Source organism: Erpetoichthys calabaricus, chromosome 2 (genome assembly GCF_900747795.2).
Source record: "Erpetoichthys calabaricus chromosome 2, fErpCal1.3, whole genome shotgun sequence".
In the NCBI taxonomy this organism is placed as follows: domain Eukaryota; kingdom Metazoa; phylum Chordata; class Cladistia; order Polypteriformes; family Polypteridae; genus Erpetoichthys; species Erpetoichthys calabaricus.
Window position 1 is genome coordinate 99,963,566 of NC_041395.2, and position 21,593 is coordinate 99,985,158.

General features: G+C 39.2%; 1 protein-coding gene across 3 annotated transcripts in view; it reads left to right on the forward strand.

Moving 5' to 3' along the window:
* Positions 1-4,267, forward strand: part of LOC114646179 (growth arrest-specific protein 2) — a 181,875-nt gene extending 177,608 nt beyond the window's left edge. For all 3 annotated transcript variants that reach the window (XM_028794212.2, XM_051923140.1, XM_051923139.1), the window contains one exon: positions 3,181-4,267. In XM_028794212.2, coding sequence (XP_028650045.1) covers positions 3,181-3,390 — 210 coding nt within the window. In that variant the 3' untranslated portion in view covers positions 3,391-4,267. The remainder of the gene's footprint in view (positions 1-3,180) is intronic.
* The last annotated feature ends 17,326 nt before the right edge of the window (positions 4,268-21,593 follow it).

The following is a 21,593-nucleotide window of genomic DNA, read 5'->3' on the forward strand; positions in this document are numbered from 1 at the left end:
AGATTCATTTTCTGTTTGCATGTATTTGGCTTTTAATGATCTGTACTTTTAACTTCTATCAGATTTTCTGAATCTTATGCCTGTCCCTGACATTGTCTCTACTCTCTTCTGCTTTTCAGCATTAGAGGAAACTTAAAGGCACTCCCAACGAAACATATGTCTATAGTAGAACGCCTGCCTGTTTCATTCACTACAACTTTACTACATGAATTATGAAATATCTTGTTACTCATTTAGAGGCTTTATTAATTCTTTATTCATGTTTGAATTTAGCTATCTCTTATCTGACTTAGCTATAAACTGTGGTAAAGTAGTGTCAGTGAAAGATTTTAAAATTCACACAGATTTTCAAATTTTCTGCACCTGCTTAACTAGGATTTTGCCATATTATAAAAAGCCTAACAGACTGTCACATCCACATATTGGATATTCAAAATGTAATTCTGTGCCATCTAAATTAGACTGTTTCATACCGCAACTTAATTACAATTGATCTGCTTCTGTCAGTTAATGCACTGGCTAAAACCAGATCACTGTGGCATTGAGATTACAACAGCACCTCAAAATTCAGTGATATGTCGAAGAACTTACAGATGTTCATATTGTAAAACATTTTAGATCGTGGTATAATAACTGTCTCTTTAAAAGGCTTTAGATATAGTAGAATGGAAACGCACTGTGGTTTGACAATAGCAAATGCTGTCTTAAAGTAGAATGTGGAAAACTATGTCATGATTAATATAGAACAGTCATTTATTCATTTGGTCATTTATTAAAACCACTGGAAAGTGTAAAATACCTTTAAATAATACTAGTATTAATAGATGAAAACGAAAACAATGTTCACGCAACATTAAATGCGAATTGTAAGCTGCCATGCAGAATTCATTTCAATTAATAGTTCATTAGGTAACACTTCTGTTTAGTTATTGCAAAAGTGGATGTATTACTCAGTTACTGTTATGTAACAAAGCTCCTTTTGGACTAAATAGATTATTCATCTCTATGCCATGCAGCATTTGACATGCTGGTAAAACTACTTATGAATATAAAGGATTTACAGGTTTTATACTGAAGTATACAATACCAAGAGAAATCTATCTCACTTAAGCAACTTCTGACCATTCCAAAAGGACATTATTTCAGTAGGCCACATGGCACAGGTGAATAACCACTTTATTACTACTGCTTTGGCATTATTCATTAAAAAAGTGCCATAGATAGGATCATTGGCAGTAAAGTGACTCAGATGGATGAAGTATCTGGTAAACAGACCAGAGAGACTCAGATGGGTCGTGGTGGTATACTTGGTATGTCTAACAGATAAGCTGAACTCTCACCTCTGAAATAGATGTTGTTATATATTAAAAAAATGGGGACATGGAGCATGAATGTGCCCTAGAGGCAACCTCAAAAAGCAGTGGCAAAGATGGTCAGTGTCTTTCATGGCAGAAGTCCTAGGACCCTTTGGTAGACATTTGTGCAATGTTAGCTGGAGGGTATTTGAATTTGACCAAGGGGTAATGAATGGGCTAAGACAGTTGTGAAGTGAAAGCCCTTGTATGAGAATAGTTTGATGAAGTCAGGGAAAATTATTTTCTGGTAGTTTCAAAGGGGTTCTGGCAAACCATTCAGCAATTCAGGAAGGTAGATGATATGTCACCCCACCTAGTTCTCAGCAACGTTTGAAGAAACCCTTATCTCAATTATTTTTATCCTCAAGAGGTAACATCAGCACTTTGTAGAATCCATAAACCTAACAGATATTCCCTTTCCTTGGAGGAGGCAGTGCTAGAAGTATTGACTAGAGTTGGGTCCATTTCTCTGGCTAAGGTCATTGCAATGACTAAAAGGCACCATAATAAAGCCACGCAGAGTCATTCTCAGCACACCCACCAGGTTGTGGCAGGTTGTGAACTGCAGAAAGAGGAAAGTTCAACAGAAAGGGGAAATTTCTCAGTTTAATTAAATAAACTTCTCTTACTGAAATTATAAAACAAAAGTTTGCCATTTTCCATCCAATCAGCACATGTAGGCTTCAGTCTGATACTGCATACAAAGATTATTTAAGAGTTAGTAACCTAATGCTATGTATTTATCTTTTATTTTGCATTTGATATTAGTTTGTATGTAGTGATATTCACTTGATTTTTTTTCTGTGCTTTTATTCCTTTTGTACCCCTTTGAATATTTGGGAAGTGCTCTGAGAATGGGAAAGGTGCTACATAAATAAAATATATTTTTATGAAGCCAAAGAAGTATGGATCCTAATGCTTCGTTGATGTAGAATTTGTCTTTTATTATTAGCCATACAAGTTTAACAAACATCTTCCCAATTAAAGAAATGCAGTTGAAACAGGAAGTTCACAGCATTCATTTACATTGTTAATGACATGGTTTTAACCAGAGATGGCCGTAGTGACGACAATGGTCACGTCATGAGTGATGTTGGTGGGCAGGGGCTGCAGTTAGACCCTTGACATTCACATTCCAGGACGAGGAACAGATTGTGTTCTGTTTATGGAACAGTGGAACAGTTCTTTCATTTTTGTTTCTGGTTTCATGGAAGTTTGCCTTTGTTCTGTGTATGTGCTTTGTTGAATTGGAAAAAGATTATCATTACTATGATTACATACAGAAGGCACTTTAAATGTATGAAGGCCTGTGGTATTTTATCACTATACGTCACATACCTACTGTAGAATCCATTCAGTGTCAGTGTGAGATGCCACTATGGGTCAGTTTTGTTGCTTGTCCAATTTCTGATTTTTTATGAGCATTGCTACAAGATGAGGTCAAACAAATTGTTGCACTTGTAGTAGGTGATAATTAACAGATAAGAGTTTCATCTCAAAAACACAATATAGGGCATTTTTGAATTTCTAGAAATATTACTGTTTAAAGATCATGAATTGAGAGTCTCGTGCTGCACTGAAATCATATTTTATAAAAAGAAGGATTTTAATATGTACAGAATTATCTGATATACAATACTGCTGATCTTGGATTATTTTAAAATGTTTTTTTCTCATAATTTTGAATGTAATTTATTATTAATTGCGACAGGAAGTGCAAGGTGTTGTTTTCCTTATAATTTTATATCTGCTGTATACCTGTATATATTGGCCACTCACCAGTTACCGCATCACTCCAGTAATATTAATGTTCATTTTCTTGCAGATGCTACACAACAAACATGTGATGGTGCGAGTCGGAGGCGGCTGGGAGACATTTGAGGGCTACCTATTGAAGCATGATCCTTGCCGAATGCTTCAGATATCTCGGGTGGAGGGGAAAATCTCACCAGTTTCAATGAAATCGCCTAGCATCAAGGATCTTGGACCTGACAACTATCTGGTGGTGGCAGCACATTACAGAGGAAAAAAATAACCACAGCTAGAGAATGACCATGTCCAGGAAGGGACCATCCACTAGACAATGCACACTGCCTCATGTATAAATTATTTAGAGCATCTCTCATCTGATTTCCTGGATATGGAGGGAGGAGTGTGGAATAGATAGGACAGACTGGATAGAACTTTAAAGTTGTTGCATTTAGCTCTCTATACTAACATACAATTGAACTTATTCGTGGATCACTCAAAACACCCGTCTCTTCCATTGGTATTTTGTTTTAAAAATAGGATAACTGGCCTACCATTGTGGAAGACGTCTGTGTAAGCAGTGAATTTTGTTAAAATGCTTTTACCAAATTATTTAACCAGCCTTTTACTCTTGTTCGACAATTTCAAGCTGCTTCTCCCCTTCCACGCAATTTGCTACATATTTACATTTCACGAAAGACTGCTTAGCATTGGCAACAAAAAATATCTTTTAAGTGAATCAGTATTATAATTATTTTGCTTAAGGGCTTCTGGTATTTTTATTTGCTGCCGATCACAGCTGATTTTTTTTCTAGATTTTCGTGTACTTTTTGTTATTGTGCATTATGGAAAAAATTAAATGTACTTTTATTATTTTTATGTAGCGCTTCAACTTATTGTATCGCAATGCGTGCTTGTTCTAAGGAATTGTGCCTTTTGTTGCTTGGTTATTTTTTAATTTGACTTGAAATACTGTCATTTCTGAAAAATAATGTCAAAATATCGTGGTCTACAGATTAATAAGAAAGTATTTTAAACATTTTGGATGGATTATTGTAGCGTTCTAGCATCTTATAAACAGTTCTGTATAATGCTGACTTATGTCAATGGACTATACTTGCTTCAAGTTAGAATGAGTTAACATTGCGTTGACATTGTCTAAACCTGCTTTTAGCTTTTTATTGTGAAATTTGACTAACAGAAAGTTGTTAGAACATACATTTCAATAGCTGCTGTCGAACCTGAGTATTTGTAAATACAAACATTGGCAAAGGCTGCTTTAAATTAAATATACTTAGCATGTGCAGAGAGCAGATTAGCATTAATGTTGTTGGCATACTCCGTTCAACATCACGAAAAGCAGTTCTTTCATTAGAAGGAAAGCCTGAATAGCTCAGAAAAAAATCATTGCCCTTTAATGTGAAGAGTGACATTTCCGAGCCATTAAGACACAACTAGGGAACTTCTTAGTGATATTATGCTGATTAAGCTAAGTGTGTGTGTCTGCCTTCCATAAAAACACAGTAACCTGTGAGTATCTTCAGTGCTCTGGACATTCATTTTAACAAATGTTTTCAAAAAATGCTTCTGCTGATCCTGTCGGCATTGAGAACATGCAGATTATATACAAGATAGAAAATGGAAACGTGACTTTATTGTGGATAAATACAAATCAACTCTTCACCACTGTGAACCTGAAAATCTCCCCACAAACGAGTTTGTATGATGACAGTGCAGCAAGTGATGGCCACTCTACACCAGCAGCAGCAGTTGCTATAATCATCTTAGGACAGGATTAATCAGGAGGGACCAACATTAATATGCACATTTAGCAAGTGCTAGAAGCCAGGCAGGGTCAAAGACTCCCAAAGAAGACATGTTATTGAATCAGGATCAGTGTGTTTTATGAAATTCAGAGGCTTACAATTATACTTTATGACATTGAAAGATGGAAGGAATTTGGGGTGTTTTCAAAAGAAATACCTTATAGTATAAACTGCCATGATTTTACAGCATGTGCCTCTTTATTCATGGGCTAACAAAGTCTTTATTTTTGTTTATAGCTAACTGTAAAGCCTAGAAAAAAAACGTTTTAAAATTGCATTGCTTACCAACATACATATATATTCAAAGATCATAACATTAATGCATCTATCACTTAGAAAAACATAAACAGGCATGCATGAGTAGAGTTTTCAAGAAGATGAAGTTAGAAACTGTCAACTTTGTAGAGTTTTGAAGAAAAAAGTAAGATCTTTGGGCAAAAACCTAAGCTGCCATGAGAAAGAAGACATTGAATTGAGCAATAATGGCAAGGGTATAATGTTATTGTGTTAGTTTAGGTACTGCAAAAATGCATCTATTACTCTATTACTGTTATGTAATAAGACCTTAACAAAGGCTTCTTTCTGTTTTCATGACACTTACAAAACATCAGTAGAGAGTTTATTCATCTCTGTAATGTGACTTACTAACAAAACATCACTTTGGAGTGGTCGGAGGTGGCTTAACTGATATTACATATTTAGTGTAAGACCTGAGATTCCTTCATATTAATACTAATTTTACCATCATGTCAATATACCACACTGCCCAGAGATGAATAACAGCTCTACTGATGTTTTAGAAGTGTTATGAAGACCAGAACAAGCCTTTAAGGTCTTGTAACGTATGAGTAAATGAGTAATAGATGCATTTTTGCAGTACCTTAACTAAAGTGTTACCTTCTCAAGTTACACAAGTGAAAGCCGTGAAGAGCTGAAAGGACAAAAGCAGGTGGAGGATGGCAGCTTGAGCTAAGTAGACAAATCTAGTCTGAGAATTAACCTACATCACTGAGATAGGGGCAGTGTGGATTTCACTAATGTGATGTTTAAAGAATAATGTTAATATTAATAACACCCTCTTCTTGATTTAATAGCTTCAGTGCTTAATTAAAATCGATCCGGCACAATATGAATTTTATTGGTGTTCAAATTAAAGATGAGATGATTATGTACGAGCAGCCACATGGTTAGTTCTGCCCACCTCATGGTTCCATTCTCCACATGTTTGTGTAAGTTTTATTCTGGGTGATCCAATTTTCCTCTAAGCTCCACACTGGCCCTTTGTGGGAGTGACGGCCTATGATGGAGTGGTTCTCAATGCTTCTGGAACAGACCCTGCACTCTTAAAAATAAAGGTGTCAGAGTGTGAAAGTAACCTCCAAGAAAGACAGGAATACTTCAATCAATCAGCTTTTATTCAGGCACCGGTGAGTACATGGATTCATGCGTTGCAAGGCAGAAGAGCACAAATTCCCCTTTTCAGTCAGCTTATATTTTATTCCTCTCTCCCCCTTCCCCTTCCTTCTCAAAAAGCATATCGTTTACCTAAGCATTTCATCTTAATATTGCGCAAATCGGCCAACCGTTTCTGCTTTGTGTACGTGTCAGATGCTGCCCTAAAAAAGGAAAAGTCATCTTCCCTGTGTCTAAAAGACGCGTTCCTAAAGAGGAAGTTGTTCTAGGTCAGCTTACTGCACCCCGTCTTATGACAGACACCTGTATGAATAACCTGCCATTACAGCAAAACAGCTTTGTCAGCGTTTAACCCTTAGTAGCTTGCAAGCAGTTATTTTTTCTTTCACAAGAGCAATACCATATGGGAATCATTTTTTGTTCCCAAAAGAACCATCCACATTGAGGCTCCATAAAGAACCTTTATTTAGATCAGTAAATAGGCATGGATAGATGATCCCAGGTTTGTGAAATACCAAAGATCCCATGATTTTAAAAGGACCTCTGCTGCCCAGAGATGCTAAGGTCAGGTTTTCTTGATCTGTTAGTGTTCTTCTAGGTAGCCTACTATACATTAAAATTTTCTGCTATGACTGCATATTACCTTTTCAAAGCCCAAAGAACCAAACTCGTATGCAAAAAAAACTTCCAAACCATAAACCGTTCTTTGTCAAGCAATGGGTCTACAAGGAACCACACAACCCAGTAAAGTGTCATTGTAGAAGCAGTATTTTTATGAGTGTGGTTCCTTGAGACCCTAATTTGGACTGAGTGAATTTGAGAAAGTTACTTTGAATTCAAGACAAATCTTGTGTTATGTTATATGTAATCAGTCCAGTACTTGTACACTGTACACATATTTCTGGACCATTGCCTTTGAGTGTGGACACAAAAGCAAAGCAACATGCCCATTTCAAAGAATCTTGGCTGTTATCCACACGCCGGCCTCCGGACAGGAATTTGAGGTTAGCACATTTGAAAGAGACAGTACTGCTGCAATAAATTATTTCATCGAAGGTTGCGCATGGCGCAGAAGGCATCTTGCGTGAGACATGAACAATCACTGTGCCACCGTGTTCCCATGTTTAATAACATGCTTTCATTCCTATCATCATGAAAAAGATATCACGTATACATCTCAGTATTTTAATTATTCAGAGAGCTGTAATATCACGAATGTAATGCATTCTGTGTCCTGTCGGATGAAGAGAAAGAATGGAAGCATGTAGTGATTCACACACATAGAGCACATAGAAGATCAAATACAGAACAAAGCATTTAACGTGCTACAGTCTAATACGCTTTCCATTGGTTTTTTGCCCTTAGGAAAGGAAAGAAAAAGAGGGAACAGCTAAATTGCATGGCAGCTGAAGAAAAGCACCAAAAATGTTAGAAGAACATCTCTGATGGGTGCTGCACATTTGTAGCTGGATTGATGAGACAGCACAGAGCCTAATGCTGGTGTGTTGCTGTCCCCATTTTTTAACCGATGCCCTTTTTCATTTTGCTAGTCTGGTTCAGTTGTGGTTCTTTTCCTTTTTGCTCAGGTTGTAGTAAGGTGGGTGCTTTATTCATTTTTTTACTTGCATACCTTTTATCTTTTAATATTTCCTGTTGTTATCCCTTTTGCTGGTTTTAAAAAAATGATCACAAAAACAGAGAGCACTGAACCTTATGTGTTGTAGATCATAATTTATTTAAAAAAATGCAGTGGTAAAAGCATCAATATGGCACCTCTCATATCAAACTGACCTTAAATGAAGTGTCAACAGTGACGTTAAAAAGGGTGAAGAGAGCAAGTGACACAGAGAGCCAGGATCATAAATACACTGCAAAGAGTGGAAATGTTGGATAATGTTACAGTATGACACATTTCCCCCAGGCTCCGTCCTGATAGTATCAGGCCATTCAGAGAATATAATAAGAGAAGAAAAATGAAAAGAGCCAGGCTGTCTCTTGAAGAAAAGCATAACCTTTAAGAGAGAGCCAACACCTTGAAAAGCAGCGAAGATGATGGAACTTGATTATACAGCATGGCGTTTGAAAATCTAATCTCTGTAGCTCATTGGACCTCAAAGCCCATTGATTTCTTCTTTTACAATAACATCTTCATAAAGAAAAAAAAAAATCAATGTTCGCTTATGATCCATAGGACTGCTGAGTGGTGGCTGTTTATGAATGCGGCACACACTGTACCTGTAAAGACAGGAGGAAAGGGGGGAATCCTGAGAGCGGCTTTCAAGCGGGTGGTGTGGCTTAAGCGCAGTTCACAGCACACCTCACCAGACTGAGAGGGCAAGACACGAGCAGAATTATGGTGATGCTGCAATATTGTTCATGCTTGTCTTCACTATGCTAGGACATGTGGGCCTTCTAATAGCCATCCAGCTGCTGAAACTTGTGGTGAGACAGCGTAAACTGACAGCACTGTGAGCAAAGCAGGAGCTAATGACTGGTGGGACTGCTGTCCAAAACACGCCCACTCTTACTAACAATGTCAGGGTCAATGGGGGTCACTTAACTGTGGGAAGTGAACACAGCGAGAACCTGCAGCTTCCTCATAGACAGTGGCCAGACTGTAAAGACTGTGCCACCCTGCCATCTGTGAGCATTCACAGTACCTTATGGGTAAGAACTAACTAATAAATGAATGTTCACCTTTGAAAAGTCTATGATATGCAATGTGAAGTGATTATTATTTTATAATAATTACACAAATTTAAAGAAGAAAGAGTTTCATCCTTTTTTGTAGGCTTTTATCAAAGATCCAGTAACGGCGCACTGCACGATAACATGAAGTGAATACACTTGACTTGAGCATTCCTAGTCTTCATCCTCTTTCTCTGTATGTTTAGCATTCATTTGCTCATAAGTTGATGCGCCTGCTGCTTCCTTAGCAGCTCTTCTTTTCTCCACCCTAGCGGCCCGCTTCTTCTCTTCTTTCGTCTGCAATTTTTTGCGTTAAAACTGATTAAGTCAGTGTTTGTGTTGCAATTACTTAGTACATTTTTCTTAGTTTTTCACTTAAGCTGGCACTGAAGTGTTCAATCTGCTTCACGAGTGATTTAAGGGGCTGTGACGACAAAGATGGTAGGGATGAGAACGGCGCCCGTACACTTGTGCCGCCCTGCTGGACACTGCTGAGAGTTGAATCTACGATATAATAAAATAAAAAGAGGAATAACCTTGGAGGTCAATTATCACCCTAAAAGCAGATAGTAGACGTCACGTAGTATATGTGTACCAAATTTCAGGCTAATCGGTCAAACGGTTTGCGAGCTACAGGTGATTTAAAATCCTGGACAGACAAATGAACAGCCACGGTAGCATATTATATATAAAGACAGCAGTGAATTGTGTTTAAAATCTTTAATAACAAACCAATGCATATAATGCACTAGAAAACAGTTATTATGAGTTTACATAAACATTTAAGGTGAATGAAGAAAGAAAAAAAGTCCAGACGTGTCTTTAATGCATTTCTTATGAAAATCTCACTTCACCGATTGTGGTATGAAAATACCAAGAGCTGAGCAGCTCTGAGCTTTGTGTCATTTTGTCTTATTCTGCTTTTGATTTTTGAAAGCCAATCACAAAGGGAGTATTTACTGTACTTTCAGTATTTTTAGTAGTAAAAGAACTATCAAGGAGGAGGTGAAGCGCATCAGGAATAGTAAAGGGAAATTAAAAGATACAGACAGTGAAAGAGCGGATGCTCTAAATTTGCATTTTTCTGAAGTCTTCACATGTGAGGAAGTGGATAACCTCCCAGCGGTGAAAAGGACTAATAAGGAGGTACTGAGTGATTTAGAAAGTGCAGAAGGAGAAGTGCTGCTCAGATGAAATAGGCTGAAATCAAACAAATCACCAGGAGCAGATAATATTTAAACCCTTGAATTCTTAAGGAGGCTAGCAAGTACATATATAAACCCTTGATGCATATTTTCAGGAAATCACTGCGCACTGGGGAGATTCCGAAGGACTGGATAATGGCAAATATTATCCCGTTATATAAAAAGGGTGACCGGGCAGATCCAGGCAACTATAGGCCAGTAAACTTAATGTGCATCACAGGAAAATTAATGGAAGGAATTACTGTATATACTTGCAGATAAGTTCTCCTGCAGATAAGTCAGGACTTGATTTTACTATATAATTTCTGGTATTTTATAATGTCGAATGCGGAAAACTCACGCTATTGGTCCAAGAGTTTATCATATTCTAACGGCCACCTGAGAGAGTAACCACGGAGTACACTGCCTTTTTTTTTCTATCTATTGTGCCTACATGACCACACAGTAATACCCAAACTATTCCAAAGCGATGTTTGCAATGATTTATGTTTTTTGTATCACATGTACCTTTATCGTAAGAGCATCCCTTATCAACGATGGAGCATTTGATCAGAAGGAAATATGAACCTGGTTTTAAAATAAAAGTCATTGAAGTAGCGAAACAAATTGGTAACTGCGCTGCTGCAACAAAATTCAATGCGTCTAAGAAACTGATGCGAGATTGGAGGAGGCATCCATCCATCCATTTCCCAACCCGCTGAATCCGAACACAGGATCACGGGGGTCTGCTGGAGCCAATCCCAGCCAACACAGGGCACAAGGCAGGAACCAATCCCGGGCAGGGTGCCAACCCACCGTAGGACACACACAAACACACCCACACACCAAGCACACACTAGGGCCAATTTAGAATCGCCAATCCACCTAACCAGCATGTCTTTGGACTGTGGGAGGAAACCGGAGCGCCCGGAGGAAACCCACGCAGACACGGGGAGAACATGCAAACTCCACTCAGGGAGGACCCGGGAAGCGAACCCGGGTCCCCAGGTCACCCAACTGCGAGGCAGCAGCGCTACCCACTGCGCCACCGTGCCGCCCTTGGAGGAGGCAAGAAGATGTAAAAAAAAAAAAAAATTACAGTAAGTGTCGCATTTTTGAATGGGTGTATAAGTCGGGGTCTGATTTTATGATCAATTTTTCGGGTTTCAAGACCCGAATTATACGGCATTAAGGATAAGATTGAACAGCACATGGCAAGAACAGGAGTTTTACTGAACAGTCAGCATGGGATCAGAAGAGGGAGGTCGTGTTTTACTGACATGCTGGAATTCTATGAGGAAGCAACAAAAGGATACGATCAGAGTGGAGCATATGATATTATTTATCTGGACTTTCAGAAAGCATTTGATAAGGTGCCACATGAGAGGCTGGGCATCAAACTAAGAGAAGTGGGAGTTCAGGATGATGTTTCAGGGTGCAGAATTGGCTCAGACACAGGAAGCAGAGGGTGATGGTGCGAGGAACCTCATCAGAACTGGCTGATGTTAAGAGTGGTGTTCTACAGGGGTCAGTGCTAGGGTTGCTGGTATTTTTAATATATATAAATTATAAATATATATATATATTAAATATATAAAATATATATATAAGTACTAAGCTGATTAATTTTGCAGATGATTCCAAGATAGGTGGATTATCAGATAATCTGGAATCTGTTAAATCATTACAAAGGGACTTGGACAGCATACAGGCCTCGGCATATTTGTGGCAGATGAAATTTAATGTCAGGAAATGTAAAGTATTACACATAGGAAGTAAAAATGTTAGGTTCACAATGGGAGGTCTGTAAATTGAGTGTACAACTTATGAGAAGAATTTAGGAGTCATAGTGGACTCCATGCTATCAACTTCCAGACAGTGTTCAGAAGCCATTAAGAAAGCTATCAGAATGTTACATTGTATAGCCCGATGTGTGGAGTACAAGTCCAAGGAAGTTATGCTCAAGATTTATAATGCACTAGTTAGGCTTCATCTAGAGTACTGTGTGCAGTTGTGGTCTCCAAGCTATAAAATGGACATAGCAGCACTAGAAGCGGTCGAGAGAAGAGCGACTAGGCTCATTCCAGGGCTACATGGCATGAATTATGAAGAAAGATCAAAAGAGCTGAGCCTTTTCAGTTTAAGCCAAAGAAGATTAAGAGGTGACATGATTGAAGTGTTTAAAATTATGAAGGGAATTAGTACAGAGGATCAAGACTTATTTTAAAATGAGTTCATCAAGAAAATGTGGACACAGCTGGAAACTTGTTAAGTTTAAATTTCACAAAAACATTAGAAAATTTTCTTCACACAGAAAACCACAGACACTTGGAATAAGCTACTAGTTTGGCAGGCAGTAAGACTTTAGGGACTTCAAAACTTGACTTGATGTTTTATTAGAAGAATTAAGTGGATAGGACTGGTGAGCTCTGTTGGGTCTGTTCTTGTCTACACTGTTCTAATCACTAAAGAAGACCTGCAGTCACAGCAGCAGATCTGAATTATCCATTTTAATGGTACTGGAGCTTACTGTGTTGTAAAGATTTCTTCAGGTCATTACTGCTGCATGATTTTTTTTATCAAATTTTTATTGAAATACAAGAGCCAATATTTTAAAGAGAAACATACTGTAAGCCATTTTCACTAGTATTAAAATAATACCACTTTGCCTAGCGTCGACCCTTTGACACAACTCAACTCCCCAACCAGCTAGATTCAAAAGTGAAGTCAGCAGTGAAAAAAGCAAAGGAGATGTGGACCAGTGAGCGAGGGAAAAGTACAGCTTTGACCTCACTAAGAAGAAGACCAGCTGGGGATTAGGACTGTGTCCAGGACCGGGATAGAACATCCATATCCCAAGCTGGCTGTATCATGTCAGACAATTTACCAGTGTAGGAGTCACATGCCCCACTAATCCATCCACCCATCCATCCATTTTCCAACCCGCTGAATCCGAACACAGGGTCACGGGGGTCTGCTGGAGCCAATCCCAGCCAACACAGGGCACAAGGCAGCGAACCAATCCTGGGCAGGGTGCCAACCCACCGCAGCCCCACTAATCCTCACTACCAAAAGTTCCAAAAGAGTCAAATTAAAATAAGATTTCCAAATGGTTAGGGAATAAGTGGATATCCAGCAAGAGGCAAGAACAGCTTTTCTGCAAGTCTCCCTGAAACAAATACCCTCTGTTGGATAACACATAAATAAAGTGAAGAATGATCCAGTGGTAGAAAAAGTTGGGGAAGCAAAGAAATGTCTAATAGAGAGAATGGAAGTAAGACCATCAGACATATCAGACCAAAAAGTAAGAATTTATCTAAGTGAGTATATATACAGGGGATGGGAGGCCAAAGCAGAGGAGATTCAGAAACAGATTTAAGTTATAAGTGAAAGGAAGAGGAGAGGATAGAAAAGAAAAACTTTAGAGATTGGAATGGTCACCAATTAAGAAAAGTGTTAGAATGAAAACCTGCAGCCACTGAAGCCCTCCAGGACTCCATGCTTTAAATGGAGGTATTGTAGAATATCATGTCATCCACCATTTAGAAATCTTTATTGAACTTTATAAAGAAGTGTTTCACTACCACCTTGTGGACAGAGCTGGATTAACACGACTGTGTCCACACTAATAGATGCTGTTTTTATTCACTTTATGCTGGGTACCTAATCCTAGAACAGAGAACCCAGTGGTAGCTTAAGGTTTTCCTTCCAACTAGTTTTTATTCATTTATTTATTTTGCTTTTCCATCATTGATGCATTTAATTTATTCTGCTGCCTCAAAGGTTCCTACTTGGGTGGACATTACTTTCCTGAAACTATTTAGTGGAACCAAGGTAATTAAATATAGATCCTTAATGTAGTTGGCCCCTAGCACCACCAAGGTGTAGAATATTTAAAATCCTTGCACCACAAGAATGTACATAATCTGGCTAATGTTCTTTGCAGGAGCCCAATAAACAAACTTGCAGGGGTTGAAATCTGTTGCATTTCCCCTTTGTGGCCCTTTTTATTTGAGTGCCTCCGATTTATTCTTCATCTTTCAGCTTTTCCCGTTACAGGTCGCAGCAGCACATCATCTTTTTCCATGTCTTCTTGTCCTCTGCATTTTGCTCTGTCACACCCATCACCTGCATGTCCTCTCTCGCCACATCCATAAACCTCCTCTTTGGCCTTCCTCTTTTCCTCTTGCCTGATAGCTCTACCTCTAGCATCCTTTTCCCAATATACCCAGCATCTCTCCTCTGCACATGTCCAATGCAATCTCGCCTCTATTTCTTTGTCTCCAAACCGTCCAGCCTGAGCCGACCCTCTAACGTACTCATTTCTAATCCTGTCCATCCTCATCACTCAATATAAATCTTAACATCTTTAACTCTGGCACCTCCAACTCAGTCTCCTGCTTTATGGTCAGTGCCACCATCTCCAATCCATATAACATAGCTGGTTTCACTACTGTCTTGTAGATCTTCCCTTTAACTCTTGCTTGTACTCGTCTGTCTCAAATCACTCTTGACACTCTTCTCCACCCTGCCTGCACTCTCTTTTTCACCTCTCTTCCACACTCCTCATTACTCTGCACTGTTGATCCCAAGTATTTAAAGTCATTCACCTTCGCCAACTCTACTCCCTGCATCCTCACCATTCCACTGACCTCCCTCTCATTTACACACATGTATTCTGTCTTGTTCCTGCTGACCTTCATTCCTCTCCTCTCTAGAGCATATCTCCACCTTTCCAGGGTCTCCTTGACCTGTTCCCTACTCTCATTACAGATCACAATGTCATCAGCAAACATCATAGTCCATGGGGACTCCTGTCTAATCTCTTCTGTCAACCTGTCCGTCACCATTGCAAATAAGAAAGGGCTCAGAGCTGATCCCTGATGTAATCCCTCCTCCACATTAAACATTATCCATCACTTCTACCACAGACCTCATCACTGACAAACTTCCCTCATACATGTCTACATATGTCTCTGCCACTACCGACTTCCTCATACAGTACCACAACTCCTCTCTAGGCACCCTGTCATATTCTTTCTTTGAGTCCAGAAAGACACAATGCAACTACTTTTGGCCTTCTCTGTACTTCTCTATCAACACCCTCGGAGCTAACATCGCATCTGTAGTGCTCTTTCCTGGCATGAAACCATAATGATGCTGATTAATCATTACCTCACTTCTTAACCTAGCTTCCAATACTTTTTCCCAAAACGTCATGCTGTTGCTGATCAGTTTTATACCTCTGTAGTTACTACAGCTCTGCACATCACCCTTATTCTCAAAAATCAGTACCAGTACACTTCTTCTCCACTCCTCAGGCATCTTCTCACTTTCGAAGACTGCATTAAACAATCTGGTTAAAAACTCCACCACCATCTGTCCTAAACACTCCAATGATTCCATGGGAATGTCATTTGGACCAACAGCCCTTTCCATTCTTCATCCTCTCCATAGCTGTCCTTACTTCCTCCTTGCTAATTCACTGCACTTCCTGATTCACTATCTCCACATCATCCAACCTTCTCTCTCATTCTCTTCATTCATGAACCTCTCAACATACTCTTTATATCTGTCCAACACACTCTCCTTGCTTGTGAGTACGTTTCCATCATTATCCTTTATTAGCCTAACCTGCTTCTCATCTTTCCCAGCTCAGTCCCTCTGTCTAGCCAATCGGTATCGGTACAGGTCCTTTTCTCCCTCCACAGTGTCCAACTCATCATGCATCTTATCTTTAGCCTTCAACATCTCTCTCTTCACCTTAAGCCTTATCTCCTTATACACCTGTCTACTTTCTTCATCTCTCTAGTTGCCCAGTTATTTGGTAGCTCTTCACTGCCACCCAGTTCCTGTCTTACCTCCTCCCTGAACTTCACCTTACAGTGCTCCTTTTTCAACTTCCACCATTTGATCCTTTGCTCTGCCCTCACTCTCCTCTTCTTGATCCCTGTCATCCTACAGCCACCATCATATGCTGTCTAACTACTCTTACCCCTGCCACCACTTTACAGTCTCCAATCTCTTTCAGACTGACCCTCGTGAACAGAATATAATTGACCTGTGTGCATCTTCCTCCCTCTTCTTAAAATATGTACTCACCACAGCCATGTCCATCCTTTTCGCATAATCCATTATCATCTGACCTTCTTCATTCCTCTCTTTAATACCATACCTATCCATCACCTCCACATCTCCTCTATTCCCTTCACCAACATATCCACTGAAATCTGCTTCAATCACCACTCTCTCTCCCTTACGTACACTCTACACCACTTCATCCAACTCACTCCAGAAATCGTCTTTCTCATCCATTGCACACACAATTTGCGGGGCATATGCACTAACAACATTCGTCATCACACTTTTAGTTTCTAGCTTCATAATCATCACTCCGTCTAACACTCTGTTCACCTCCAAAACACTCTTGACATACTGTTCCTTCAGGATTACCCCTACTCAATTTCTCCTCCCATGCACACCATGGTAGAACAATTTGAATCCACTTCCGATTCACTTGGCCTTACTCCCCTTCCATCTGGTCTCTTGCACAGACAATATATCAACCTTTCTTCTCTCCACCATATCAGCTAACTCTTTCTCTTTATCAGTCATACTGCCAACATTCAAAGTTCCTACCCTTAATTCCACTCTTCTATCATTCCTCCTCTGCTCCTGCCTCTGGGCATGCCTTCCTCCTCTTCTTCTCCTTTGGACAATAGTCTAGCTTTCCCCAGCACCCCGTTGGCTAACAGCATTGGTGGTCGCCGTTGTAAACTCGGACGTTGACTGATGCTTTATGGAAATCTGTACTGTTGTCTGCATATTGATCAGACAAAATTTTACACCGAACACCCTTCCTGATGTATCCCACTCCATTAATCGAGCTGTGGGATTGGCAGAAAGAAAAACACCAGTCTGTGCATCCCCCATAGCTTGGTTTTAACATCCTGTGATAAACCAAATTAATTATTAGTAATATTTCTATATAAATACCACATATTAAAAACAACTGCAGCTTTAGAATATTAAATAAGTATATAGGCCATCAGTGTTTTTAATGGTTTGTTCTGCTTAGCTCACAGGCCCAGTAGATGCCAGTTGGACCTTCAAACAAACCATCTCAGCACCACTATATGTTTGTTCCATTATTGGATACATAGATAGCACACAGCATCCACGTATGTTGTAACCCTGGGTTATCAAACTCAGATCCTGGAGGGCTGCAGTAGCTGCAAGTTTTAGTTCCAGCTACTGTGTCCAGGTTCATTATAATTGACTTTACTGTTAAGATGCAAACCTCTTCATTTTTGTTATTAACTAGCAACTAAACAAAACTGAGATGCAAAGGAAACCAACAAATATTCAAAAGTGTTAACTTTCTTTTTTTGGTGGGCCCTTTTGAAATGTTTTGTGGGCCAAACCAGATCGATATTTCTCAGACTTTTACCTGATGGACACGCAGGTGCAGATCAGATCAGGTTAACTTGTCGTTTTGGCTCACTCTGCATATCATTTTCGCTTGATTGGTGATTAAGTAAAAAAAAGTTCAGAGTCTTAAAAAGCAAGTCAATTAAAATTAACAGTTTGCTTCATCATCAGTAGTAACTGGGTAGTAATTAATAAAGTGGCTGGAATGAAAACTTGCAGCCACTGTAGCCCTTTAGCATCTGCCCTTCAGGCCTACATCTTGCCTGAAGAAGGGGCCTGAGTTGCCTCGAAAGCTTGCATATTGTGATCTTTTTAGTTAGCCAATAAAAGGTGTCATTTTGCTTGACTTTTCTCTAATTCTGCTACAGTACGTAAGCCACTTCCTAATTTATGTTAGCCCAATTACTAGTGTTTTGCCAATGGAAAAAACACAAACAGAAACTAAATCGTGTCAAAGTTCCTCTTGTTGTTTGCTCATATTTTGCTTTGCCTGGTGCTCTTACCACACTTTCAGTGAAACAAATGAGCATGCAGCCCTGTAGACTCTGTAGTCATGTAAGCCAGTTGGCTGTGGAATAAACAGTGGTGGAAGAAGAATTGGAGGACCATCATCAGAAAACACTTAATGCTTTGTAAAATAAATAAATAAATAATAGGAACTTTGTGATCTGAAACCGCATTGCACATAGTAAATCATTTGCTTGAACCTTATCAGAAGAGCAACAGTGCGAGCAGCAAGGTTGGGTGTTTCTGTGAACTGTGAAGTTCAGAGGCCTTTTTGAATCATGCAAGCCCACACCCTGCACAACTTCTGCTAGTACAGTCATCATAGAGGCAAAGTGAAGCAAAGGAACCCTGAGTTGTACGATCAGCTAATGTGAACTCCTTCAGCTAGTCAGATGGTGCCACACACACAAAAACTGCATCCCTTCTGAAGACACCCCAAATGCTTAGTATTGTACTGTGGGTTGCATTTCATTTCCATATGCAGTTTGTACAGAAGAACATGAGGAATAAAAACCAGCATACTTGTTGAACTGCATCAAGAAAAGAAAACAAAACACATAAACCAACTCCTTCTGTATGAAGTAGTGGATTCATGTCAATGCTTTACTTTCTATTTAACTGACACCTGACAGTTAAATCTGTTTAAATTCTTTGGTTAAAACCTGCTCAGGAAAGGCAATGTAAATCAAGAAGAAACACACAATTTGTCAGCAGTGATTTATACCCCATAAACCACTTGCATAAAAATAAGTGCAGAGTAAAAATATATCCACACGTTAATGCCAATCTAAATAATTTGCCACATCCAGTTAATAGCAGGTCTTTGAGCCATGTAGACATACAGGATTTGCAAACTCCACACAGAATGTACTCCAGACTCCTTTAAAATGTAGAACTCCTAAATCTGGTCAATCACAGACAGGTTTGTTAATTCGTTTGCCAGGTTATCTTAATTAAAGGGAAACCTGTTTACGGTGGTTGTTTCATATTATTATTATGCAAGTCGCAGTTCTCAAGCAATATGGGGAGAAAGAAAGATCTTTCTGAAGATGAAAAAAGTGAAATAGTGCAATGTCTTGCAAAAGGCATGAAAAGAATTGCTAGGCAGGCAGTGTGGCACAGTGGTTAAGGCTTTGGACATACCATGAGATTGTGGGTGCAGATCCTGCCACTGACACTGAGAGACCCCCGAGCAAGTCACTTCACCTGCCAGGGCGCCAATTGGAGAAACCAGAAAAAGAAATGTAACCAATTGTATCTCAAACATTGCAAGCTGCTTTGGATAAGCATCGACTAAATCAGGGATGTGCAAAGTCATTCCTGGAGGGCCGCAGTGGCTGCAGGCTTTTGTTCCAACCCAATTGCTTAATAAGAAGCACCAATTGCTCTAGAAACACTTCTGCTTCATTTTAGTTATCTCCCTCGTTAAGATTTTGAACCCTTATTGCTTATTTAAGTCTTAAACAGCTGCATTCTTGGTTTTTAATTGCTCCTTATTAGCAATAAGATGCAAATGACAAAAGAAACCAGCAGTTATCCATTTTGCTTGTTACCCTTTACGCCTGTGTGTATTTATCATGCACTATTTGGTTTAATTAAATACTTGGAAGGAAAGAGAAGACAAAAAAGTCAAGGATTGAGAATTACCCATCCGTTTTACACTTCAAAATATTTGGATATCTTTAGAATGGAAAAAAAAATCTAGGATTTGAGAATGACTTGACATAGCAGAGTTAAAGCGCTAAAAAGCCATGAAATGTAATTATTGGCAAGGATTGTTTTCTAATTAAACAACTGGGTTGGAATAAAAACCCGCGGCCACTGCGGCCCTCCAGGAATGGCTTTGCACACCCCTGGACTAAATAAATGTATGAAATGTACAGGGTAATACAAAAAGATTACTCCGATTTCAAAATGATTCATTTCACTTGCAAATCATTACAGAACAATGCAGTAAATTGTAAATGGTTTAGGTGAGCATAAAGAAGTTTATTATGTACAGTAATTTTACAAGTGCTCAATATGATCTCCTCCGGCTGTATGGGCGACAAAAGCGCAATAGTCAAATTCATCCTATACTCGATTGAGCATGTCAGGTGTCACTGTACTCACGGCTCTTTCAATGCGATTTCGGAAATCATCCAGTGTTGTTTGGAGTGGTGGCACATAAACAGAATGCTTAACGTACCCCCACAAAAAAAAAGTCACTTGTTGTGTGATCTGGTGATCTTGAGGGCCAGAAGTGGAGTGCCAAATCACATGAAGTGGAGAATGCAAAACTCTTTCTGCTCAGGGGTCACCATCTCCACACAGACTGTATTTCAGCCAAAACTAACCAATGCTCACACACAGAAACATTTGCAGAGGTCTCAGAAATAGAGGACAGTTTTATTCACTGATGAAGAATGCCGGGCTACACTGGATGGTCCAGATGGATGGAGTTCTGGATGGTTGGTAAATGGCCACCCTGTTCCAACAAGACTGCAACATCAGCAAGGAGGTGGCAGAGTGATGTTTTGGGCTGGAATATTGGGAAGTGAGATGGTAGGTCCCTTTAGGGTCCGTGAGGGTGTCAAAATGACCTCTGCAAAATATGTGGAGTTCCAAACTGACCATCTCCTGCCATGGTATAAAAAGAAGAACCATGCCTTGCGGAATAAAATTATTTTCATGCATGACAACACACCATCTCATGCTGCAAAAAACACCATCAACTCCTTGGCTGCTATGGGAATAAAGGGAGAAAAAAATCATGCTGTGGTGATCATCATCCCCCTGACCTCAACCCACATTGAGAACTTGTGGAGCATCCTTAAAAGGAGGATCTATGAGAGTGGACGGCAGTATACCTCAGCAGCTAAAGAAGGCAATACTGGCATCCTCAAATGACATACTGGCAGAAGCTATACATGGACTTACAAGTTCAATGGATGAGAAAGTTGTTAAAGTGATGTCAAAGAAGGGCTCAAATATTAATATGTAACCTGATCTGTATGTTTACGGATTTAAATTGCATTTATTGTTTGAAAAATGATCTCCTCATGAAACAAATATAACAGATTTCTGTTTCGAATTCTTTACAAGCTATTGAATGTTTTCAAAGTCTGCGGTGCATAACAATTTGGAACACTGCATTTTGTTTTGAAAATATATATAAAAAAAAAGCAGGCATCATCATTGGAAATTTTGTTTGTAATAAAATCCACATTATAATATAATTGTCGAGGATAAAAACAAAATCCTTATTTGTATTGAGTGTTTAGGAAAAACAAACAAAAACAGCATGTGCATAGTTATTTGAAACATGGCATATGAGCAGTTGCACCATAATAGATGCCATGGATTATTTGATGTAATTGCAGCTGGTTTCAATCTGTATAATCCCAACAGAGACAAAGACAATCATTAAATTAATGACTATGAAATATTAATATTCTAAT